The sequence below is a fragment of the Desarmillaria tabescens genome (genome assembly GCF_030435595.1).
Source record: "Desarmillaria tabescens strain CCBAS 213 chromosome Unknown EV420scaffold_6, whole genome shotgun sequence".
Lineage (NCBI taxonomy): Eukaryota > Fungi > Basidiomycota > Agaricomycetes > Agaricales > Physalacriaceae > Desarmillaria > Desarmillaria tabescens.
The window spans coordinates 478,844-501,408 of record NW_026848305.1 but is presented as its reverse complement, the minus strand read 5'-3'; the positions used below and the strand labels follow the sequence as shown (position 1 = coordinate 501,408).

The 22,565-nt window shown below is 48.9% G+C and overlaps 11 protein-coding genes and 1 non-coding gene across 12 annotated transcripts; 8 read left to right on the top strand and 4 right to left on the bottom strand.

The window, feature by feature from the left end:
• Positions 1–220: 220 nt before the first annotated feature.
• Positions 221–1,772, bottom strand: EV420DRAFT_1038122 (uncharacterized protein). Its single transcript, XM_060465465.1, has 4 exons — positions 1,475–1,772; positions 1,050–1,426; positions 657–999; positions 221–606 (listed from the first exon to the last, which is right to left on the bottom strand). The coding sequence occupies exons 1-4, from the start codon at positions 1,670–1,672 to the stop codon at positions 301–303; spliced, it is 1,224 nt and encodes a 407-aa protein (XP_060335481.1). The 5' UTR covers positions 1,673–1,772; the 3' UTR covers positions 221–300.
• A 95-nt stretch (positions 1,773–1,867) lies between these two features.
• EV420DRAFT_1038155 (uncharacterized protein) lies at positions 1,868–3,358 on the top strand. The gene is made up of 3 exons (XM_060465466.1): positions 1,868–2,161; positions 2,223–2,334; positions 2,389–3,358. The coding sequence occupies exons 1-3, from the start codon at positions 1,959–1,961 to the stop codon at positions 3,166–3,168; spliced, it is 1,095 nt and encodes a 364-aa protein (XP_060335480.1). The 5' UTR covers positions 1,868–1,958; the 3' UTR covers positions 3,169–3,358.
• A 2,097-nt stretch (positions 3,359–5,455) lies between these two features.
• Positions 5,456–7,468, top strand: EV420DRAFT_1038058 (kinase-like domain-containing protein). The gene is made up of 9 exons (XM_060465463.1): positions 5,456–5,588; positions 5,641–5,804; positions 5,852–5,956; positions 6,047–6,169; positions 6,219–6,342; positions 6,398–6,568; positions 6,625–6,781; positions 6,828–7,043; positions 7,099–7,468. Exons 1-9 carry the CDS (start codon positions 5,490–5,492, stop codon positions 7,182–7,184), a joined length of 1,245 nt encoding a protein of 414 aa, XP_060335479.1. The 5' UTR covers positions 5,456–5,489; the 3' UTR covers positions 7,185–7,468.
• A 624-nt stretch (positions 7,469–8,092) lies between these two features.
• EV420DRAFT_1038045 (uncharacterized protein) lies at positions 8,093–9,451 on the top strand. The gene has a single exon (XM_060465462.1). It carries the CDS (start codon positions 8,310–8,312, stop codon positions 9,174–9,176), a length of 867 nt encoding a protein of 288 aa, XP_060335478.1. The 5' UTR covers positions 8,093–8,309; the 3' UTR covers positions 9,177–9,451.
• A 79-nt stretch (positions 9,452–9,530) lies between these two features.
• On the bottom strand, positions 9,531–11,291 carry EV420DRAFT_1516000 (uncharacterized protein). Its single transcript, XM_060471917.1, has 3 exons — positions 10,932–11,291; positions 10,011–10,875; positions 9,531–9,950 (listed from the first exon to the last, which is right to left on the bottom strand). The coding sequence occupies exons 1-3, from the start codon at positions 11,218–11,220 to the stop codon at positions 9,728–9,730; spliced, it is 1,377 nt and encodes a 458-aa protein (XP_060335477.1). The 5' UTR covers positions 11,221–11,291; the 3' UTR covers positions 9,531–9,727.
• A 1,016-nt stretch (positions 11,292–12,307) lies between these two features.
• EV420DRAFT_1037968 (uncharacterized protein) lies at positions 12,308–13,759 on the top strand. The gene is made up of 5 exons (XM_060465459.1): positions 12,308–12,555; positions 12,602–12,783; positions 12,830–12,946; positions 12,994–13,317; positions 13,366–13,759. Exons 1-5 carry the CDS (start codon positions 12,369–12,371, stop codon positions 13,663–13,665), a joined length of 1,110 nt encoding a protein of 369 aa, XP_060335476.1. The 5' UTR covers positions 12,308–12,368; the 3' UTR covers positions 13,666–13,759.
• EV420DRAFT_1037999 (uncharacterized protein) lies at positions 13,760–17,418 on the top strand. Its single transcript, XM_060465460.1, has 13 exons — positions 13,760–14,035; positions 14,085–14,423; positions 14,475–14,655; positions 14,703–14,926; positions 14,975–15,193; positions 15,242–15,463; positions 15,512–15,664; positions 15,712–15,888; positions 15,938–16,123; positions 16,178–16,873; positions 16,927–17,057; positions 17,120–17,201; positions 17,249–17,418. The coding sequence occupies exons 1-12, from the start codon at positions 13,853–13,855 to the stop codon at positions 17,172–17,174; spliced, it is 2,766 nt and encodes a 921-aa protein (XP_060335475.1). The 5' UTR covers positions 13,760–13,852; the 3' UTR covers positions 17,175–17,201; positions 17,249–17,418.
• EV420DRAFT_1038003 (uncharacterized protein) lies at positions 16,927–17,617 on the top strand. The gene has a single exon (XM_060465461.1). The coding sequence runs from the start codon at positions 17,175–17,177 to the stop codon at positions 17,568–17,570; it is 396 nt and encodes a 131-aa protein (XP_060335474.1). The 5' UTR covers positions 16,927–17,174; the 3' UTR covers positions 17,571–17,617.
• An 825-nt stretch (positions 17,618–18,442) lies between these two features.
• On the bottom strand, positions 18,443–18,548 carry EV420DRAFT_t73. Its single transcript has one exon. It is a non-coding gene; the product is annotated as a tRNA-Lys (tRNA).
• A 552-nt stretch (positions 18,549–19,100) lies between these two features.
• Positions 19,101–19,512, top strand: EV420DRAFT_1475840 (immunomodulatory protein; the record flags this gene model as incomplete). Its single annotated transcript, XM_060469295.1, has 2 exons — positions 19,101–19,321; positions 19,365–19,512. The coding sequence occupies 2 exons, from the start codon at positions 19,101–19,103 to the stop codon at positions 19,510–19,512; spliced, it is 369 nt and encodes a 122-aa protein (XP_060335473.1).
• A 1,892-nt stretch (positions 19,513–21,404) lies between these two features.
• EV420DRAFT_1515984 (uncharacterized protein) lies at positions 21,405–22,094 on the top strand (the record flags this gene model as incomplete). The annotated part of the gene is made up of 4 exons (XM_060471916.1): positions 21,405–21,526; positions 21,573–21,672; positions 21,721–21,781; positions 21,837–22,094. Coding segments are annotated over exons 1-4 (368 nt in total), but the record flags the coding sequence as incomplete, so codon positions are not given.
• Positions 21,960–22,454, bottom strand: EV420DRAFT_1263766 (Rhodanese-like domain-containing protein; the record flags this gene model as incomplete). The annotated part of the gene is made up of 3 exons (XM_060467190.1): positions 21,960–22,019; positions 22,073–22,193; positions 22,249–22,454. Coding segments are annotated over 3 exons (387 nt in total), but the record flags the coding sequence as incomplete, so codon positions are not given.
• Positions 22,455–22,565: the final 111 nt, after the last annotated feature.

Sequence of the window (22,565 nt, the reverse complement as noted above, 5' to 3'; positions counted from 1 at the left end):
CCGATCATTCGGTCAGGATTCGACGTGGTCTTACCATTCTTCACCTCGTATTGGTGTTGATCGTCAAGTATGATCAGGCGAGAGAGGGCTGTGTGAGAAAAGGAGCGGCCGCCGCTTTGGATAAGCGCTTGCTGACTTAGTGACTGGAAAGGAAGCCGGACACCAGACATCGCCGTGAAGGCTCATAGATATCCCCGGATGAGAGGCTAAATACATTCCAAAGAAGTAGATAGGTGTAGAGCAGAATCAGTACCAAAAGCAAAGACATCAAACGAAATCAGGAGCAAGAGAAACAAGCATTTACTGTTGCGAAGGCTGAGGAATGGCCGGTATTTTCCGTGCAATGAGTCCCAGAGTCCACACATAGTGGCCAACAGCCTTGAAGGGTCGAAAAATTGTGAAGTCCGCGCTATAGACGACTCGAGATCTCAAAGTCATCGCACTGAGACCTTTCTCGACGAGTGCAAATTTTTCGACAGCTTCGTCGATTTTAATCCTCTTCGCAGGATCGGGCTCAGTCATAGCAGCTATCAGGGGCTCCATGAACTCAAACCCTTTCATCCCACGGAGTTCTTTCTCGTTAAATTTATAATCTGCTTCAACTCCCTAGATGACGGAGTCAGCGTTGTGCCGGTAAAATAGAGATCAGAGCTTACTCTACGAAGAAAGGCTCTGAATGTGTTCCCAAGGTAGTAAACGTCGACAGCAAATGGATCATGCTTCGGCGTCCGCTTGGTCGAATCTGGATTATCAGCGAGAAATTCGGGAACTGATTTGTCCCCTCCTTCAAGCGCACAGACGGTAGCTGGTAGTTCTTCGGGTTTATAGAGAATAGAAAGGCCAAAATCAATGAAGTAGTATTTCGGAGGCCGTTCAGTACGTGATCGATATCGCGCACGACCGGAGAAGTCGTATTTCTGATCTGTCTCTCGGGGATGGAAACTGTCTGGCCCATACATTGAGGTAGCATCCATCATGATGTTCGTGAATCCTCCGTCACTAAAGCGGTGTCCTGGTAAGACGGACAGTAAGCACAAAGAGAAACTCACCGATGAGCAACATGGTTATGATGAATAAACTGGAGTCCCTGAAAACTACGTATAGAATATTCCCTAGAAATGTCAACGAGATATCCCACCTCGAGCATCTCTCTGAAGAACTGAATCCCTTCTCCGATAGTCTTGAATTTGGGATCATACCATGGTCGTAGGTACGGCATCACGATAATGACATGTCCTTCTTCGCCTGGAATGTGCAATGTTCGAAGGATGGGTACGCAATGGTTCCGACGATCCAAGGACCTCTCTTCGCTAGTGAGGAGCGTTCCAATGGCCAACTCGTTTGGATTGTTTTCGTGCTTGATTCTTTTCATTGCCACGACCTGTCCAGTTGATGTGTCCTTGGCATCGATGAATACGGAACCACGCTAACAGAAAGTGAGCTTATACGTGGCTGGGAATTCTTGTGTACGCACCGATACGCGGTGACCATCCTCACAGTTATACGGGGCCTTCTTTGTGCCTGTCCATGATGGAACCCAACCAGGTCGAAGGCGCGGCCGTAGCTCATAGCCACACTCTTTCAGCCACGCAGCATGATCCCGCCAGAAAATCTCGCTGCTGAAGAGTTTTGCGGGGCCACTGCGCGGCTGTTCAGTGGTATCGCTACCCATTGCGGTGGCAGTGTTTGGGGAAGAATAACAACAACAGGCACGAGCTGTGGCGAGCACAATTCCAGTTGCGGTCCGGCCCTGGAGCCCTCTGTCACCCCCGGCATCAAAGCGGACGGTATTAACCTGAAGGGAGCTTTGAAGGTCTCTAGGTTCGAATCCGCTTGACTACCATTCTCATGGTATTGTACTTCCGAATACTTAATCCCAAATGCACGAGTCTATTAAGCGTGATCGTCTCACTGCTAAGGCTCCTACTCTCTAGTTCCATTACCCACAGATTCCCAAGATGCTTGACGGCTGCGCCTCTATTATAGTGTGCATTGCTGGCGTTGGTTATGCGATTGTCTCCGGATCACGCCTGTTCATCGCACCACAGAAGAAAATTGACAAGCTGGAAGAATCCCTGAAGAGGGCAAACTCCTTACACCAGCTCGTCGCAACAAAACTGTCGGCTGAAGAGTCATTGGATCTCAGTCAGACCCAGAAAGAGTATGGTCTTTGAATAATAAAAATGTCGTGTCATGTTGATAACTGTCTTTCCGATTCATAGCCTCATAGACGAACTCAATGGGCTCGACAAGACACGATGGGGTCATTTGAAGAATCTCGGCAAATATTCCCAATTTAAAAAGAACGTAAAAGCTCACTGTCAAGATGTCAAGGTCTGTCCGTAAAAACTGCATAGCCGGCCAGACTGCTGATGGGCAATTTGATAGAAAGTGAGTCGGCGTTGCCTTGCAGAGGCTCAGCTGGCCGATGCAGCTGAGCGTGCTGCGAGAGAGGCCATGGAAAAAGCAACCGCTCAGGAGGAAGAAGCTACCAAAAAGCGTTTGCAAATATTAGAGCAGGATCTCCTTGCCCTCTTAGGCCGGAAATTTTGGCGGCAGGCTTTGAAGAAGAATCGCAGTCAACCTGGTGCCCCCAGGTCTCCTTCGATGGCGGGAGTCACTCCAACATCTTTCGAACTACTAAACTCTTCTAACACATCATTGCCCATTTCTGTCATGACTCCTCATGGTTCAGATACTCCTCGGCCTGGTCAAATTTCCACCGCGCTTGACGGCCTCGTTCTGGATGGAGATCTCATCGATTTCTCTGACACCTCCCTTGACCTTGGTCAACGAGATGGAATTTTGATCGATTTATCCACGGACGACGCCGGGTCCTTACACAGACTCTTCTCTTCTGACAGCGACATCAGTTACCTGGAAGGGATAAACCTTCTCAGTACGCTTCTGGACTCTCCCAATGCCATCAGGATCCCGACCGAGGCGTCTCATCCCAACGAAACACCCATTTCTGACGATGTACCCCCCTCTGCATCCGGTACTAATGTACCTGGAGTTGCTCCTGTTCCCGAACAGAACTCGGAAAATCAGCACATACCACCAAAGCGTTTTGGAGTCACATTTAATCAACTCTTAGAGGGTATGCGAACAGCCTCCGGGTGTATATCTGCATCCACGAACCTCTATGGAGCCATCGCAAATGCATGAATCTGCTCGAAGGTTAGCATCTGTCATTCCATGCTATTGAATATGCTTCTTACTGATTGCATACCTTAGTAGCTTCGTTGACTGCGCCTTCGTAGATAGATACTTTTTCTCTATCTATTTTATCTGACACTTTTTATACCATCTATCTAAGTGTATGTTGTACAAAATAATCAGATCTTGCATTAAACTGTTATCTTATCCGCCATACTGGCAAGATATCGATGTACGAAAGGGCTAGGGAAACGGGAAAAGGAGTGGCCTTGACGTGACAAGGTTCGGCATTTCCCGGACTGGCCACGTCCGATAATGCAGATGCGCCCCTTATCAACCGGCAACAATGAACCCTTATTGATAATACCGTTGCGTTGCGTCTGAATGAATGATGAGAGATATACGGACGGATATTCTTTCTTACACCAAGGACTATTATTCAAGTGCGGAAGTAGTTCATTTGGAGAGCAAAGTGTACGAAGATATGGTAGTACTTCAACTGATACGTCGATGCAGGGTAGACGAAAAGAAGACGATGTTCAGTCGAACTGGCATCGCGAGAACAGCAGGTATTCCACGTGACGAGCGCCAGAGTCTACACCCAGTGACTGGCAGTTTTGAACGGACGAAGAACGACGAAATCGAGATTCGACGTTATAAATGACTCTGGACGACAGCGTGATTACACTGAGACTACTCAAGATATGCGTAGATTTCATGATGGCTTCGTCGATCTTGATGCGCCTCGTCAGATCTGATTCAGTCATAGGAGAGATGAGAGGTTCCATAAACTCGAATCCTCTTGTCCTGCGAAGGCCCCTCTGAGTTTGTAATCTGCTTTGACACCCTGCTTATAGTCGTTACAAGGGTGTATCACACGTATAAATTGGACTCACCCTGCGGAGGAGGGCCCTAAAAGCATTTCCGAGATAGTAGACGTCAATAGCGCAGGTATCATGTTCTACTGTCCGCTCCCTCTAATCAGAATTATCGGCGAGAAATTCAAAGAAATATTTATCCCCACATGATTATGATAACACGCGCAGTTGCCAAAAAGATCATCGGATTCGCAGGTATCAGACAAGGGGTTTTCTTGCTGTTTAGCCGTTTTCATAGCCACGATACGCACGGCAGATATGTCCATCCGAGGATCTGGAGCTTCGTCATGGAACCATGTGAATACTGAACTCTGCTACTCGTACAGATCCCCAATGTTCATCTTCGTATGCATATGGGTTCTTGGTCGTTGTGTGCTTCCATGATGCAACCCGATTAAGTTGAAAGTGCTGTCGTAGAACAACGCAGTCCAAAGACAGTAGCCAGGCAGCCAGCAAGCACGAGGAACTGAAAGATAATCAGAATCAGCCTCCGCAGTTGATTACACACTTATAAAAAAATCGTGTGAACACTGAGCGCTGAGCCACAAGGATGAGAACGAACGGACAGGACAGCTGATAGCCTGAGAGCGGACCGGAGAGCCGTATCTGATCGTCCATGGACGCGTAAACGAAAGTGTGAAAAGCTGTCGGGAGACACATCTACGGATGCATATGGATTAGGCCCCGACACTTTTATCAGCATCGCATTTTAATTGTGATTATAAACCGAAGCGCAACATACTTACCGTGACGGTGACAGAACGCAAGGGTTGAAAGGCAGGCACCAAAGTGAAAGCGAAGGTTGATTGTGTTCTCCGGCCATCGCAGAAGTCTGACCCTGAGTGAGCGGTAGCGGGCGGTCAAGCATTTGGCAAACATGATTAAGTTCTTATTCTTGTATAGAAAACGACTCACATCAAGAGCACAGGTTGCGCAGAGAAAGGTCCTCCATATCCAATTACCCGTCAACTTCGAAACAGTTGGTGAGAAGATATTGGATAAAATGGGTTAGCGCACAAGTATATTAAGGTCACTGATGAGATATCGGAGGCGTCGACGAAAATCGTTGCGTAAAGATCGCTATTAGCGCATATACTTATCAGCGTATATTGACTACTCAGCAAGCTAGAAATGGCCGCCTTAACAACCGTAATGAGTGGGAGGGCTCTTAATGCAACCCTCAGTTGTGAACCGAGTAGTGTCGGCCGTTGAGGGTACAAAATTAAGCTTTCACATCTTCACGTAGTCACGCAAATGAAATGAGCAGGGTAGCCTGGAGCGCAGTCCACGGCAACGCCCACTGGAAGCCTCCGATAGGGTAAATTGCAACTCGTGGCTGGTCGTGTTATTTGTTTGTGTATACCCACGTGACCGGGACCTAAATCTTTCCAACCTTCCAGCGTCCCTCAGCACCACACCTTGCTGGTCTGTTCTCCGCTGCGAGGCTCTACCATGGACCCAGCTTCCCCCCCTTCCCCTCCTCACGAAGCGAACGACATTTTCTCTCTATCTGACAGTGTACTATCTTCTAAACTTAGGTTCATCGAAGAGGTTGGCGTCTATCGATGTTCGTATGTCGTGAATGACAGCTGATGTCTTGTAGATTGGCTTCGGCAACTGGGGCAGCGTCTGGCTTTGCAACCCCAAGAATAGTCCGACGTCGCACGCTGCTGACGACTTCGACAGAGTGTTACAGCCCAAGATCGCCGTCAAGCTCGTCCACCGCAACACCAAGAGCAAGACGACCGTCGCACGTGTCAAATCACTGTGAGTGAAGGATTGCTGGTTGTTCTTTGTATACTAACTGCTGGCAGATGGAACGAGATGAAAATCATTCGTACTTTCAAGTCTGATCCACACCCATCGATCATCCCATTCTACTCCTTCGTCATTACACCTTCCTACGCGTTGATCACCATGTACGTCCTGACAATCTCAATCTATGTGGCGCCTTTACTCCATAGAGCCTTGACAACGCGTCGTTTCATCCGCTAATTCATGTGCAACAGGGCCTACCTCCCCGCACTTGTCCCTGTTGAGGTTGACGAGTCTCGAGCTCGCGGCTGGTTCCGATTCCTCTTATCTGGTGTAGATTTTCTGCACAAACGTGGAGTAGTCCACAATGACATTAAGTACGATCTCCTGACCTGAATAGATTGATGGCAGCTAAAATTTGCTCAGACCGGCCAACATATTGATTTCTCACAAGAATATTCCAGTCCTGGTTGACTTCGGATTTGCAGAGAAATATGGCCTTGACTCAGAGACGGCATTTCATAGCAAGGTTTCCTATGGTACTCCGGAAGTGAGTCTCTTCGTTACTACGATCACGTGATTTGTTAAAAATCCTTCGCTGACAGTACCTGTCACCCGAACGCGCACGAGAGATACCGCACGATTGCCGCAAGTCTGACGTATGGTCGCTTGGCGTAACATTCTTCGAGATCCTTACAGGACGGACCCCTTTTGAGGAATGTGATCAAGAACAATTTACGACCAAGGAAGACCTTGAAAAATACTGGTCCAGAACTGTGAGCTCGTCGATCTTGCTGATGTCAACGATCTGATTTGTTTTTCCGTCACTTAGCTACGGGGAAAATGGATAGGCAGTTGGACAATGTCAAAGGGCATGGAAAAGCTGCTTCGTAGAATGATCTCCCCTAATGCCGACTTGCGGTGTACGGCATCACAGGCAATGCAAGACCCATACTGGCAAACACGTAAAGAGGAAGACCCTCGGCATCGTAAGTTTCAACCATCACTGTTTGTCATCTGACTGACCTCTTTCAGGACGATCTTCAAGCTACACCTCGTCACTTGTCTTTGAAAAGGACATGTCAAAGCAGCCTGATCTCACATCGTCTCGACCTCAGGCAACGAAGGGCAAAGAGAATCTGAAGAGCCCCCTGGCTCTATTTTCGTCTAAGTCGCCGAAGGCCGCTGAGCCAGATGGACATCGTACCGTGGCAAGGTCGAAGTCTCAACCGAAAGTGATCGCGTCAAAAAGTGAGCTTTACCGTACAACTGAACAAGAGCTATGCGTTGAGACTTGTTAGTTCAGGCCTATGCCAAGAAGCGCGTTCCGGTCCCTCCGTTAACCGATTTGTCCCCAATCAAGGCTTCTCCACCATCATCGCCGTCCGCTAAACCAGTACTGCATGCCATTTCCCGGAACGTCGATCCTAAGAGTCGCATACCGCTCACTTCGCGCGTCCTTGGGAGTCCCCCCGTCTCCGCTCCTATTAGAGCTGATCCTCCTCGGGGACGAGTGCTTGGCGATGTGACTGGTGTGAATGTTAATGTGGGTAACGCGAAGAGAGAGAAGGGGAAAGGTAAAGAAAAGGAAAACCTTGTAAATCAACGTGTGAAAGACTGGGAGAAGCTGCGAGAAATCTCACGCATAGAGGACTCGGAGGAGGAGGTTGAACACGAGACCTACCGCGAAACAACTGTTGGGCGCCCTCAGAAGGTCCGCGAAGGGGATAAAGAAAATAGAACAACTACCATTCCGACACCTCCACCATCGCGCATTGCAACACCATCTATTCCTGGTGCGTTTGATGTTCATTTTGGCTGTTCGTTCTGTTACTGACCACTAGCAATAGCAAACACATCATTCGGCTCTCTTCTATTCAAGAAGGATTCCACATCAGCACTACACGTTTTCAAACATAGCATCCGGTCGTCCATTGGTATTATCACCATTTTTCCCGTCATTCCCCTACTCATCAATCATAGATAAAACGATAAGCCTGTACAAGTCATCGACGCTAGGCCAGACAGCGGGAAGGAAGCGACCAAGCTGCTCCATTGATATGCTTGACAACTCTCCTGCAGCGGAGGAGTCTTGGGATACCTCGCGTCTGTTGGGTGGTATGTCGACTATTCTCATCCGATGCCTGTCCTCACGGTTCTTGCAGGAGCTTCCGCCTCTACCCCTGCTCTACTGGTCCAATCATCCGCCGAAGAGCCTGGCAACCAAAGTACCGGTAATCAAGACAGGATATCGGTATGGATGCGCAATGTGGAGAGTACGTGGATTGTTGCAGCAGCATATTGACTACACTGACGAGCGCGGCAGAGGTTGTCGATGATGCAAGACAGAATTTCTTCCCTCCACCAGTTGCATCACCGCCTGGGACACCTACACCAGCACCTTTACGCCCATCTACGCAGAACCGAAGCAATCGTTCGTCGCGATTGCCTAGACGAGTTCTCCCAGCTAATCAGATCTTTGCTGATGACCCAGACCATCTTCTGCCTAGTCCAACAATGACATCCTTTGTCACTTCTGGGTATGACATATCTGTACAAGCCACTTCGAATCCCGTCGACCAAGAGTTACCACTAGTTTACACACCTACGAAGAAGCGAAGGGCAACGGTGTCCGCGAGTTCCCCAGAAGCTTCTCTTGGCCAATCAGGGTCCCCTTCTGAGCGCAAGGAGAAGAGCAGATCCCATGCTGATCTTCTGCAGATGCGTATTACGCCCATATCAACGACAGATGTAGCACTAGTCAGGCGGGTGTCGTCTCCCTTGTCTCCTTCCTCCTCGAGGTCCGCACCGTCGCCTCCGTTGGATAGAAATATGTTCATCGATACCACTGCCCTATCGATGAAGTCTCTCGATAGCGAGCAAGTCACTACACCGAGTCCTATCAGCAAGTCTTTCGATGAGTTGACCTCATCGCCGTTACATGTTGAACCATATCCTCCTCGTAAACCCAGCACTCAGAACATCGCTGTTCCCGATTCCCCAAATCAGCGCCGACTGGAAGGCGTATATGATCGTTTTCTCATGGCCACGTCCGGCGTGAAACGTCTTGGTAAGGGCTACCAATCGGACAATGCGGGCCCCGTGCACAACACGGTTCAGGGCATAACTCGCCCTAAATCATCTCGGCCATTCGCTTCGATTCGCCGTACCCCAATGCCCCCGCCGGTTTCCAGTGATGACGTGAGGCGGGCTGCATCCGTCGATGAACTAGGATTTATGTTATATGCTACCACTCCCGCTACGCCTTCGACTCCTGTGCTCAAAGACGAAAGTCAAAACACAGTTACAAAGATGCGTCGCGCCATCAAAGCTTTCGTTCCTGGGAAATCGGTCTCCCGACGATTAACACGCCATCATGCATAATTGATTCATTTCTTTTGACTCTACTATATCCCATTTTGCTCCATCTCTCGCCTCATCTGACAACATCTGTAACCCTCTCTTGATTCCGGCGTTCTTAACATTGCTATCTATCTGTTATGCTATCGAGCTATCTATTCATTTACAACGCTCCTTTTATTACGCGTTCATGGGTTTTACGATCACGCTCTTCGACGAATTCATGCTCTAATGCTTTCTTGTTCATGTTACAAATTATTGATGCAATGTTTTGTAAAGACTTAGGTGGTGGTCCGTGTATCCTCTACGTTCGCAATGTACTCATGCTCACTTTCTCGACGGCAATCCACGATGGATGTGTACCCACTGCTTCGGAGTTATTTTGTTTACTGGCCCCGTTCTGTCACCTTTGCTGGTCAAACGGTGAGATATCTTAGAATTCTGTTTCCCTACAACCTCGTCAGTTGATAACTGAGGAAAGACTCATTTATCCAGATGGCCTTTTCTCCGCCTTTTTAATCTTATTAAATTACAATCTGACGGATTTGACTCCTTTTCTGCTTAAAGCTTCTCCCTCATCTCGCTAGAGACTGAGAAACCCTCTCAGCTTCACGTTTACCACTCTCGGTAGCACCTTGTACACTCCCGCGATGGTCAACATCTGTGTGCTCTCCAGCAAAGCCCAAACGTCTGCCCCAGACAGGACGCGATAACTCGAAGAAATCAAAGGGGGAACGCTCATCTCCGACAACGGTTGGAGTGGTCGTCGCACCCAGTGTAAAAGGATCAGCAGACCAGCTTCGGGGATGATCATCAGCCTACTTGGATATAGATTGGGCCAAAACAGGAATAATTCACCTAGTAACAGTGGAATGGGAGAACGCAGGCACATCAGCGTTTTTGCCAATTTTGTCTTTCAGAATTTCATGAGCTGCGTTGGCGACAACAGCTTTGTCCATCTTCTCAATATCAGGGGCAGCTGCACAGCTGACATAGATGAGTATCGTCGTATGTAGCGTCGCGCAAGTCAAAGGGATGGAGGACAGAAGTGTCTTCGGGTCGGAAGTGTTGCATGTGTTCGAATACTTGTCCGGAAGGATCGTAATTCCACCGTACGACTCTCCCCACCACACCTTGGGGTATGTTAAGAGAATCTTAGCCAAGGTTCCAACGTGCGTCCGTTGAATGGCAGCAACCTTGCGCGAAGGAAGGGAGGGTGAGAAAAAGGATGGTGGGGCAACCTTTAGCACGGCTAATGGGATCGTGCAAATAACAGATAGAGCACGGTATGACACGCCGGATGTTGTCCTTACAGTGACGGAATCCGAATTTTCAGAGAGAGAGACGGACGAAACGGGTGCATTTAGCACAAGTTCTGCACCTGATGCTAAGGATGCGTCCAGGAGCGCCTGTGTGACTGTCTGGTACCCTCCTTCTGGGAAAGCATCGGTTCCCGAAAACTTGTTCTCGTATCCATTCCACCGCAAACTGACTTGCTCGAGGGTAGCACCTAACCCGGCCTCCAAACAGCGGGAAAGAGACTCCGCTAGCGGCCTTTCGGTATCAGAGAGCCCCTCAAATAGCCTTGAACCTTTACTGAATAGCGAGTCAGCTAAGGAGAGACGAGCCTCAGCCACGCCGGTTTCGGCGACTGTAAGAGCATCCTTGGAGGCTTCGGCAAGATTAGCATGAAGCCTTCCAGCAAGCGCCTCTGGAATCGGGCCTACATAAGCATGAAGGATTTAGTTATTTTCTCGCATAATATGAAGAGCGTCGTACCATTCGGACCAACAAGAAGACTTGGCTTGGGTGCTGGGACTGTCATCTTGATGCCCAGATCTTCAAACAGCTTTCTAGTAGGGACGCCCTCTGCATATCCATGCACAAAACTACAGCCAATATCGACGGGGTATGACTGTCCTTCCTTGTACGATAACACCCGGCCTCCTATACGATCGCGGGCTTCGACGATGAGCACAGAGTGACCAGCGGCCGCGAGCTGCCTGGCTGCAACAAGACCGCTGAATCCAGCGCCTATAATAAGACAACTTACAGGTGTCCTAGCCATCGTCAGGATGAGGTCCAGGTAAAAGCTGAGCGTGGCATGGGATCATCTTGAAGGGTTGTAGATAGGAGCGGATTTGCGGCCCGCTCTTTCCGTGCCCATCGGTGCATAACCAAGTTATTGCTTCTACTCATATGTCCTTGGCCCGTTGAAATGTTCACGGGAGAAAAAGAGGCCACTTTTGTTTCGATGGAATACTTGCTAGTCTCTGACTCCATTTTCAGTTAGCTCGACATCCTTTGCCTCTTCACGAATGATCAAGTGATTCACGAACGACAATGTTTCCATTGAACTTGTTGTAATGGAAGGATTATATTGTATGTACAGTCAGTAACAGGCCCCTCTGCTACCGAGATACATCCAGAAATGCCTGCCTTCCTTTCGATCAAAGTTTGATCGAACGTCTGATCGGGCTGTACTTCTTTCGGAAATAAGTATTATTCACGATTTTTCAACTTCAAGCGCTCCTTTCCTCCTTCCACAATGAAATAAAGTAAAAAGAGTTGGTACAAAGGTAACTAGCCCACCGCGAGGGTCGAACTCGCAGCCTGGTTCGTGCGCAGGGGTGGACCCTCGTCGCGAGCTGCGAGCATAGGCGAGCGACCCGAGCCATGGGCGAGGAACGAGCGAACGAGCATCGGCGAGCGAACGAGCAAGCGAGCATCGGCGAGCTATTGGAGCCGTAGGCGAGGAACGAGTAGCGGCGAGCATAGGCGAGCCACCCAACTCATAGGCGCACTATACTGCGATCCCAAGTCATAGGCGAGCGCACCCATTATACTGCGAGCACATCAACCAGAGTGTAGACGAGCACTAGAGCACCGAGCATAAGCAAGCAATTAGACCATAGGCGAGCAGTGAGGATAGGCGAGCACACTGATTATACTGCGAGCATAGGATAGCGCAGTACTACAAAGCGAGCAAATAAATCGGCAAGCAAGATAGCGAGCACACCCCGCTAGACAGCACTACAAAAGGCCAACTATGCTGCGAGCTCGCTCAATTTTTTGCAGTAGCAAAAAAGATACCGAGCGCACCCAAAGCCCTCGAGAAAAGCACCAACACGGCACGATCGGCGCACGATGGGTGACGTAATTGTCCTCCTACCACCATGTACCCCACCTCCTCTCACCTCGTCTCCTCCCACCACCATGGACGACCTCGATACAGCCCTCGTTACCGTTAGGTCCCATCTCGTTCAAGTTCTCGAACCTAGCGACAGCCCCAGAACACGAAAAAACAAAAAGGAAATCGTGACGGCAGCCAAAAAAACGCTCTACGGCCTCATCAAAATGCTAGAAGATGACGACGACGACGACGACGAACCAGAAGCACAAGGCATGTGCCCGCCCTTTTCAAATCTTCCTTCTAACCATGGATATAGAGTATATTGAACGATACAACGCGCTCATCGACGCATTCGACACCTCTGAAACGAGAACCCGTTTCTTATCAGCACGAGTCTTCCAGCTATACATGTCAAGACCCATCCAGACTGGCATCGATGCAGAACAAAAGGGCCTCTTACGACTCTTGCACGGCTACGCTGGTAGACCAGAACAATGGGTAAGCCGTTTTCAATCATCCAGACAGAAGCCAACACAGCGTCTAGGCAGAGGTCCTCAATACACCCCTCGAGTCCTTGCAAGACTGGGACTCGTGGTGCCAGCAATCCCAGGACAATGACGACACGGAAGATTTTGACGATCAGCTGGTCTTTTTCCCAAAGGTAGAGAAACATTCGCTTCACACCACCTTTTTGATGGTTTTTGGCAGATGGTTCAAGCCTTTAGCAACGAGTCGGACGCCCACTCATATGTTCAATACGTTATACGCATGATCGAAACCCTAAAATTCATCGAACGTTGGAATAAACAAGAACGGCGCGACGGACAATCTGCGCGAGCGTGGAAAATCAAATATATCGAAAACGCCTTCAAATACAGCAGCTCGACCAACAACGACCTCTGGAACCGTCTTCACCACCTCCCCAAAAAGATCGCCGCACGAGAACCTCTGAACAAGGCGTTGAAGAAACACAGTAGTGAACACGCTCGCATGATTACTAGTCGCAACACCTTTTATGACCTCTACAAACTCGTACGTACGTGTTCATATATGCGCCTTTACATACTCAACCAGGCGTAGTTTGGACCCGGCGTTTTCCTCGACAAGCTCTGGGACCCTCTGAATCACAGATCAAAGTCATTCCGCCCCCTCCTCGAGCATTTCACCAACAATATGCCATTCGTCGTCAAGAACGGAACGTCCATACCAATCAACGTTACGAGATTCACCTGGGGAGCCGATTCACTCTACAACATTCTCTCCGTGTTGGCGTCCGAGGCAGTGGCAAAACACGCACAAAAGTTTATGCAGGAACACGAGCCGGACGGTCAGGCAGGGACCAGGCTTTGGGGAAGGCAGTTGCTACCAGCACAGACGTGACAAGTACGAGATACGGCAACTGTACATTACATAACATCCCACCCCGCTCGACGGGGTGGAATACGTGTCTGTTGATATGTCATGGCGAAGCACCCCACCCCTCTCGACAAGATGAAATATGTGTACCCCACCCCACTCGACGGGGTGAAATACATGTTACGTCACTTGCCCGCCCACGCACATCAGCATGGCACGCAGCATGACATTGCTCACTGGTGATACGTCATTGCCCGCCCATTGCCCGCCCTTCTGCCTCGCGCCAGGTGTAAAAAGGGCGCGCCCTCTTATCCTCCCTTTCTTTCCTACCCCCATGTACCCTTTCCGTCCCGAGCAGTTCGGCGAGGCACATATCACCAGGCAGGCGCTCAGGGTACCTCTCGTCATACTCTGTTCACTTCCGTTTCTAATTCTTTGCCTAGAACGATGGCGCTGCGTCCGGTGCTGCACCACGGCAAGCTCCCAGCATTCCCAAAGAGGTCGTCGCCCGCAGAGAACAACCTAGGTACCTCGACTACCGCGCCAGGATGATGACCTTGGACAAGGACACCGACGGCGGTCTCGCTGGCCTTCTCGAAAAAGTCAAGGAATGGGCAGATCAGGCACCGGGCACGGAATCCCCGCATCTCAGGGACAGGCGAGAACGTGTTATGGAAAAGTACGAACTTTCCGTTCTCGCTGTATGCCCAACTATGAGCGTCAACGACTTGTGGCTCGACACCACCATTCACAAATATACAACCATGTTCCTTCATCTCGTCGCAAGTCCTCTTTTTCTAAATATTATTCTTCACATCTCACTGTTTCCCAAGGTCCAATGTACCCGCGGACGCAAGAGTGAACGAATCAAAGCTACCACACTTCTGCATACCGGCCGCATGTTCGCTTATTGCATAGCAAAGTACTGTCGAAACAAGGACGGCGAGGCTACCGGTATGAAAGAGCTTTGCCAAGGTGGCCTCTTTCGACTCATTGAAAATTACGATGCATTCCGTGCGTATTCCCCTCTCTAGTTCAATGCTCAACTCATCCCTCCTCAGTCATCGAAAAGTACGACCTACCTAGGTTCAGCACAGAAAGACCCCGCTTTGGAAAATTGGAAATCCTTTTGCTCATCCGCGAAGCCCTCAAAAATACCGAAACATATGGCCCTTGCCGCGTCGTTGCTATCCAGCGTATCATAATCTGTCTCATCTCTTTCTTCACCGGCGTGCGACCATCAACACTCGGCCCTTCACACAAGCTCTATAAAACTCAGGGAAAGGTAAAGATGGCAGTTACCTTGTGCTTGTCCATCGCTCACACTCCCAAGTATATGCGCCTGGAAGACGTTCGCATCTTCACTACGGGAAAGCCCCTTCAGTTTAGAGTCATTCTTCGCACAAATGCCTACAAGGGTCACAACGGCACCGTCGGTCAGGAACGCCGCATCGTTCTAAACCCAGTGCAAAACTGGTACAATCTCGCGTTTGACGTTTCATTTTATATCGTCATGCATCTCTATTCTCGACATGCACTCAAAGGTGTCAAGGTTCGTGTCCGTTCTTCGTAGCCATGCACTCAAACGTATTCTCGCCAGGACTTTGATACCCTCCGTCATTTCAAAGGCAGCGAAATTCCAATAGAGGACACCATGAAGCGTCGTCCGTTTTTGCTCGCTATGGATCCAGGGGGAAGGAACTTGATAGAGGACGAACCTATAATGGCTACAGCCGTCTCCTCCAGTTACCGGACACTCTGCCGCAACGCATGTCTGCCTTCTTGCGGGACTTATTCTACCCGTCGTGGGGTTGCTGATTATGTGAGTTTTATATATAGCATATATGTTTATTTTTCTGATATTCCCTAGTACAACACGGCAATGGGAAAGTCTGCCGCAGAAATTGTGCTGGGGCATTTCCAATCTGGTTGCCTCAGCAGCTATGTTCGAGGCATTGAAGGCATAGACATGGTGGGACATGCTTTAGAAGAACTTCCTGAAGCCCTTTCACCGAATGTCAAGGTCCGTTTACTTCTCTTCTTGTCTAAAAGTATCTTAATCGGCAGCAGCACGCACTTGAACTACACTCGATCCATTCTGTCGCCGTTACTGCAATAGTCGTCCTCTTCCAATCCGAACAACACAGTCCCCTTCAGAATGAAAGCGAACCCGAACCCAAATCAAAAACCGGCAATGAAATCACCAACCAGATTACGCTTACCGAAGCTCAGATGCTCGAGATAGAGGTAATTGTCGGTATTCTTTCATTATGCCAACTGACCATCTACTAAGCAGACCTCTCCCGAGATGTGCGAGCTTGCAGACGCAGCAGCCAAAGCCCTCGACGCGTTCAAATCCTTGTACGAAAACACCAAATCACAACACTCGGCAGGCGCAAAATACGACACTATTGGACAATTGCACAACTTTATCAAAGCCTCGGATCTTCGACAGGGCGTGGACAAGGAAACAGTAGACAAGGTAAACATGCATGCCTCACTAGCAGCGAACACATCTAATATATCCACACCATAGCTGCTGAAAGAAGCAAAAGATACCGCAGGGGCCCTTCGCAAAAAGAGGCAACAGCTACGGAAGAACACCCTCAGCGCTGTCAGACGATCAAGGGAAGAAAATATCGCAACCGTTGAACCCGGTACATTCGACGAACGAGCCAAGGCTCTCCAAATGCTACGAAGCCAAGATATTCTCGCTCTTGGCCCTTCTGCTACAGCCTCAGATATACGATCCAGAATCCTTCAGCTCCGTGACGAACAGCTCAAAGAAATGAAAACTTTACCCGAAAAAGAGCGCCTTGCACGTCTGGCCTCGCAGGAGGAGGAGGAGGAAGGTGACGAGGGCGACGAAGAAGTACAAAAGGACCCACGTCTCAAAAACATTCTCTCGGTGATCCATGCAAAATCCACCGCTGCTGCCAAACGTAACGCCGCTCCTTCCGATGATGATGATGACAACGAACAAACAGTATCTTCGACCATCGACGATGTCCCGTTTGAAGAATGTGATCCTTCTCAACCGTCGCGTAAACGTCACTCAAAGTCCTCGCAACCACCACTTCGACTAGTCGTCAGGGATCTCTCCTACCAGGAGCACGATGAGACCGTGCCTGATGATATCATTCCTTGCGATGATGAACAAGTTCGCGTCGCCCTCTGGAACATGCTCATGGCACCCGTCGTGGTTTCTCAGGAGATAGACAAGATGGCCGCTGTATGTCCCACGTCTCGTTCTCCTGCCATCATACTCACAACCTCCCGTGACAGACAAGGAACAAAAAAGTCAAGGGGAAACCCAAGGAAAAAGATACATACATATGCGAGCAGTGCCTTTTATTCAAACATGATTCTGTACGCTCCGAACGACTCTGGAGAAGGGACCATCTTCAGCGCCATTTGTAAGTTTGCCGTAGTATCTCGAGTATTCTCTGACCTTGCTTTAGGCTCAATCAACATACAGAATGGGACAATCTCGAGCTGGAGATGATCTCCGGCAGAGGTTACACCACTTTTAAATGTCCATCCAAGGCTTGCCATTTCAAGTACATTGGTTACTTTATATATGCGCTTTTTTTCTCAGATTTGACAGGTCCTCATCAATTCGCAATGTTCGCAAGCATTGCGTCAGCGAAAATTGTCCCGACGGCGCAAGATACAATGACATGAAAGTCCAACATTCTATTCGCGAAAAGTTCATGTCAAACGACAACATCCAGAAACCCCACCTCAAATTGAAATGCGTTCTGCTGATTAAACCTTTCCTCCGCTTGGAATCACGTCTTGAAGCACTCTGCAAGAACAATGTTGGTTCTCTGTGCCTATATCTGGTTTTCTCTAATCATCTTTATTCCAGGAGGAACGTGCAGCAATTGCTCATTATCTCACAGCGGCGGCGGCTTTGGAGGATGTAGAATTTACTGTCGCAAAGTTGGGAAAGACAGAGACGATGCTTGGTGACAAGTTTATGCAATTCGGATTGTAGTAGTAGCAACGCGTCTATACAGGTTAATTGAAACTAGAATTGAAATCGTCGAAAGAAAACATGGGAGCAGGAGGCGTGAACGAAACAGAGTTGAAAGCATCAAACGCAAAGGACGAGTTCATAGCAAACGGATTGGTAGCAGGAGGACTGAAAGCGTTGAACGGAAGCGTAGGGTTCATCGAAAAAGGAGTAGACGTCGGAAAGAAGCCAGCACGCAGCTCCGTCGAATTGTCGGGGGACGGGTAGGCATCTTGTGGGGCACGTTGAGTGAGCGATTCCGCAAGTCGTTGTTTCGTCTCGGCAAGTTCTCTTTGCGTAGCATCTAGTTTTTGCTTCAGCGTATCCAGTTCGTCCTTGGCAGCCTTGAGTTCTGCGTTAGTCTCGACCTCCTTCTCCATATCCTTCATGAGCTTGACCCCAGCAAGAATCTTTCTATGCATAGTCTCCAATTCGACAAGATCTGCAGGAGCATGTCCACTGGACAAGTTTGAGTGCATGTATGCGCTCAAATAACAACGGACGCACTCTTGACACGTAGGACACAGCGGGGTTATCTTGCTCTTCTTCCTGGTTGACGTATCTGGCTCATCATCACTACTGATGACCACGACATCAGCCCTAGTGCAAGCATGAGCTACCTGTGGGGGCAATAGAACAAGAGTACTTGCCTCGAACGGACGATTCTGCGCTTGTTGGAAGACATGATGGTTGGCGCAAAAGGAAAAGTCGCACGCACCACAGACGCGTCTCTTCCTTTGTCACTATTTGGCAGCCCGCAACGAGTAAAATTCAAAAACTATTAGCCCACCGCGAGTCTCGAACTCGCAGCCTTCAGATCACTTAACCCTTGACAGGGCCAACCCTTGCCTTAAAAGTCTGACGCTCTATCCGATTGAGCTAGGCGGGCTTGGAGGGAGCGTAAACATATAGCTATATTAGGTGTCTATGTGCTTGCTTCCATTGAGACCCCACTAAACTTCGAATTCGTGATGGCCCCCAACATAAGTCCATCCAGTCTGCCCATATTTGCAATCCCTGGGCTATTGGCTGTTGCAGTTAATAATACATCCTGGCGTGATTTGAAAATTCTTTGGTAAAATTTACAGTACGGGAGCGTTAATAATGTCTTATTTAACATGGCGACGCTGTTCTTTCATGCGTTATAGACTACCGGTCAGAGCTTCTGGACCAAAGGTTACGTCGCACGGGCGCCAACGTAGTACGTACCAAGAGCTCTATCGGTGACTTGTGACCGCACTGCTCTTCCATCTCATTGGCTTCGCAATGACCCGAGCAAATTCATTACTCCGCGAGATTCGATTCCAAGGCCAAGAGTGTGTCACCTCGGTGTCATTCGCTGTCGACGCGGGCCGTCTGCAGGCTATAAATCTAGCAAGTTCTGCCTTTCATCTCCAATACCCACCTGCCCCACCAAAGTAACCACTCAACCGCATTCATAATGAAGCTTTTCTCTACCATCGCTCTCGCCCTCATACCCTCTTATGCGCTTGCCGTTTCCGTAGGTTGGGATTCTGGCTATGGCGCCGGCGACAATTCGCTGAACAACGTCGCCTGTTCTAATGGCGAAAACGGCCTCGAGTCCAAGGGCTACACCACATATGGCACCCTTCCCAACTTCCCCTACATCGCATCGTCCGATGTGGTTGATGGAATGGAACAGTGCCAACTGCGGGACATGCTGGTTGTTAACATACAACGATAGGAATATCACCGTGTTGACCATTGATCGTGCTGTTTCCGGTATTTTCACGTCAGAGGCGGCGTTGAATGATCTGACCAACGGTCAGGCGGCACTCGGAAGCGTGGAGGCTAACGCGACCCAAGTTGACGCGTCTGCTTGTGGTTTGTGATGGTTGGGGGAACGTGCTATGCATAATTTTGTACTTTGAATGGGAATGGTACGACTCGAAGTTTCATGGTTTGGAAGTCGTAGTGTCGTGTTTTTCTATGTGTTGTTAAGAATAGAACTGCGCAAATCATTTGGAAATGTATCGGGTTGTTATGAAGATCATGTCAAGTTAACATACTGTCTCTTGCTATGACGACGCAGCTTGAATGGAAGCCAGAGATTCCCCCTGGAGCATCACTTTGCCCGGTTCCGAAGTGCGGCGTAGTAAATTAAGAGGCCAGGTCCAGTGGATACACCGCGGTTGAGTATATCCGTCGCCTTTCTCGGCGGAAGGAAGGAGAAAATTAAATGAGAAATGACAGAGAATGAAACATGGACTTCGGCCGTGATATCTGACCGCCAGCAACGAGAAAAGTTATTCACGGGAGTGGAGGAACATTCACTAGTTCAGAACCGGTACCGAGTCAAATAAAAACGACTCTGATGAAGCGCTGCGACATAGCTAACTGGCAAAACATCTATCTCGATAGGTAAATTGTCTCTGTGTTCTTCTTTCTCAGCGACATTCATGCTCACATGAGTCCAAATTAGACATCAAAAACATCCTTCTGCACCCAGGGCTACGAAACATCACCGTGACCGTATCCACTACAATTTGATCGATTCTGATTCTGAAATCATGCGGACAAACTCCGTGTTCACCTACCATGCGGCTTGTAGCTTTACGATAGTAGGTCTACCGTATATGCGGGGTATCTAAGAGGACGGTTCCTTTTGATGCCAGGACAACACAGAATTGAAAAGAAAACACGTACCACAAACATGCCAGTTGCACAATGCTCAAAGAAGGCTCATCAAGGAACACGTCTCCCGATGTCACAAAGGAATTTCCAACAATGACGGGCTTGCATTGAGGCAATCTTGTCGGGACATGGCGACGACGTACATATGTTCATAGAGGTCGACTTGAAGGCTACAAATGCAAGGACACGATAGGCGCAGAGTCAAAAGAATTACGAAGGTTTGAAAAACAGGTTTCCTGCATCGGATAAGATATAAAGATAATCGAATAAACCGTCCTGAACCACCAAGAACGGGAACTGTATTGGTGTGCTCGACATTGTAAAGAAAGGTCTTACGCAAACTCGAGGATGGCGTGGGTAGTTGTAGTTAGCACAGACGAAGTCAGTGAAGGTGCTTGCGATGGTGACGAACGCGTTTATACGTGAATTGCAACGAAAATATTGCGCACACAGCAGTTTCCAAATTTGATAGACCACAGTCGAAAGCCTCCTGGTCCTGCAATGATAAAGCTTTGACGAGGGTCAATAAATAGCGTCCAAGAATCTGGATGCCGGATATAAGACTGCGAAAGACTGAGAGATCGTAGTGAAATTGATAAGAGACCCCGACTTGAAAGAATGTCGTAAAAATAGTGCCGTAATTCCTCCTTGACGTATGCCTGAGGACACGGCCGGTGAATGAATGAGCCAGACCGAACAAAACGTAGGCACCGGGATGTATGCGTATGCCTCGCTGTTGTCCACTGGCCGTTTTGTGAACTAGAAGGACCATCCTACCCCAATTGCATCAACGGAAGACTGCGACTCAAAAAGAACGACTTACAACAACCGACCATGAGCTGCCCTTCCCTTCTCTATGCCCACAACAGGATCATAGCATGGATATTCACCATAATGAGGATGATAAGCCAACAAAGACCGTATGAAAGATGGAATGCTAATGCTGGAGAAGTAGCCAAGTTGCAGGCATATCATCGTCTTCATCCTTTCCCGTAGCAAGACGCGACATTTGTGGAAGTAGACCGTATGTAGCAGTAGGCGAGTCGCCGATGATGAGAGTCCAGGAAAGAGTCGCGAATGTCAGACTCGATCACGTTCCTTCCTTTCCCAATGTCCGATGTGAGCAAACTCCCCCCGTCCGACCCTCAAACGATACCACCTCCCCCTGGTGTACCTCAGCCAACGGGAAACTTGCGTACCGATGTATACAATGTACGCCATCTCTTTTCTTCTGTCGCCAGACGTTGACCTTTAGCAGTCCATGACCAATATACTTCAAGTACCATGCGCCAAGAACGCATTTATGCAAGGACTGGTTAGCGGCGTTGGTGTAGGCTTCATTCGTGGAACGACTGCTGGTGCGTAGTTATAACACCTTGTATTTCCTCTCACCAAGACTTTGACAGCTCCAATTGTCGCTGGGCATTGGGCAATAACGACCTTTGTTGGAATATCCGGCGTGTCCTGGTGCGCCAAATTCGCCCGATTTTCTTTGCTCACGGCTTATCTCCGTTTCATACAGGTATATCTGCCACCGTCGTATGGCAAAGGAACGCGAAAAGGTCATTCAAATGATCGAGAGTGCGCCAAAACGAACTGTGAAGTACGAAGAATCTACATCTAATAAATAATAGTAAAAGCATCTTCAACTCCACTCAGACGCCCAAACGTCCTTATCCCACTTCTCTACGAGTTCAGCGTCATCCTGATATTATGATGAGCTTCATTGATACAGCCTTCTATAGCCAACAAACATACCTTGAACTTGACCTGGAATTGTGTGAACCCATCCTTCAAAATCGCGACGTCGGCTTTCAATGGGCTCTCTTCAAGCACATTCTGCCGCGTCTCAGCATATATCCGAGCGGCCTTAGGCCCTCTAACACATCATCAACATCAGCTGCAACTCCACTTGCAAAGAGCAAATGACTCACCGAACCTGCGATAACGCACAATGGAACACTACCAACGGCACCTCCTTCGTCTTCTTCACCAGCTCATCGACGTCATTCCAGAAAGTGCTCGAGGGATAATTTATCGCATCCTTGATGTTGCCGCCCTCAAAGTCATCATCGCGGACGTCGACGACGAGGTAGTCTTTGTGGGGCACCTTGTCGCTCTTGATTACTTCTGCGAGTTCCTGTCGAGGTTCAACGCATGCATTGACGGAGGGTCGAGCAAATGCGTACGTCGTTGGTGATGTATCTAATGATGGGCATCTTGCAAGTCCTGCGCAGTCCGCGAGTGAAAA

Bases quoted from the DNA above. Each gene is read 5' to 3' on its own strand.
- EV420DRAFT_1038155 (XM_060465466.1), top strand. From the start codon at position 1,959: ATGCTTGACGGCTGCGCCTCTATTATAGTGTGCATTGCTGGCGTTGGT. The intron at 2,162-2,222 runs GTATGGTCTTTG...TCCGATTCATAG, and splicing joins CTCAGTCAGACCCAGAAAGA to CCTCATAGACGAACTCAATG. The intron at 2,335-2,388 runs GTCTGTCCGTAA...GCAATTTGATAG, and splicing joins CTCACTGTCAAGATGTCAAG to AAAGTGAGTCGGCGTTGCCT.
- EV420DRAFT_1038122 (XM_060465465.1), bottom strand. From the start codon at position 1,672: ATGGGTAGCGATACCACTGAACAGCCGCGCAGTGGCCCCGCAAAACTC. The intron at 1,427-1,474 runs GTGCGTACACAA...ACTTTCTGTTAG, and splicing joins AGGATGGTCACCGCGTATCG to CGTGGTTCCGTATTCATCGA. The intron at 1,000-1,049 runs GTGAGTTTCTCT...ACACCGCTTTAG, and splicing joins CATAACCATGTTGCTCATCG to TGACGGAGGATTCACGAACA.
- EV420DRAFT_1037999 (XM_060465460.1), top strand. From the start codon at position 13,853: ATGGCACGCAGCATGACATTGCTCACTGGTGATACGTCATTGCCCGCC. The intron at 14,424-14,474 runs GCAAGTCCTCTT...CTGTTTCCCAAG, and splicing joins CCATGTTCCTTCATCTCGTC to GTCCAATGTACCCGCGGACG. The intron at 15,194-15,241 runs GTTCGTGTCCGT...TATTCTCGCCAG, and splicing joins ATGCACTCAAAGGTGTCAAG to GACTTTGATACCCTCCGTCA.
- EV420DRAFT_1038045 (XM_060465462.1), top strand. From the start codon at position 8,310: ATGACATCCTTTGTCACTTCTGGGTATGACATATCTGTACAAGCCACT.
- EV420DRAFT_1038058 (XM_060465463.1), top strand. From the start codon at position 5,490: ATGGACCCAGCTTCCCCCCCTTCCCCTCCTCACGAAGCGAACGACATT. The intron at 5,957-6,046 runs GTACGTCCTGAC...CATGTGCAACAG, and splicing joins TCCTACGCGTTGATCACCAT to GGCCTACCTCCCCGCACTTG. The intron at 6,343-6,397 runs GTGAGTCTCTTC...CTTCGCTGACAG, and splicing joins TTTCCTATGGTACTCCGGAA to TACCTGTCACCCGAACGCGC.
- EV420DRAFT_1038003 (XM_060465461.1), top strand. From the start codon at position 17,175: ATGTCCATCCAAGGCTTGCCATTTCAAGTACATTGGTTACTTTATATA.
- EV420DRAFT_1516000 (XM_060471917.1), bottom strand. From the start codon at position 11,220: ATGGCTAGGACACCTGTAAGTTGTCTTATTATAGGCGCTGGATTCAGC. The intron at 10,876-10,931 runs GTACGACGCTCT...ATGCTTATGTAG, and splicing joins TCTTCTTGTTGGTCCGAATG to GCCCGATTCCAGAGGCGCTT. The intron at 9,951-10,010 runs GTGAATTATTCC...TCATCCCCGAAG, and splicing joins TCCCATTCCACTGTTACTAG to CTGGTCTGCTGATCCTTTTA.
- EV420DRAFT_1037968 (XM_060465459.1), top strand. From the start codon at position 12,369: ATGGACGACCTCGATACAGCCCTCGTTACCGTTAGGTCCCATCTCGTT. The intron at 12,947-12,993 runs GTAGAGAAACAT...GGTTTTTGGCAG, and splicing joins AGCTGGTCTTTTTCCCAAAG to ATGGTTCAAGCCTTTAGCAA. The intron at 13,318-13,365 runs GTACGTACGTGT...AACCAGGCGTAG, and splicing joins TTTATGACCTCTACAAACTC to TTTGGACCCGGCGTTTTCCT.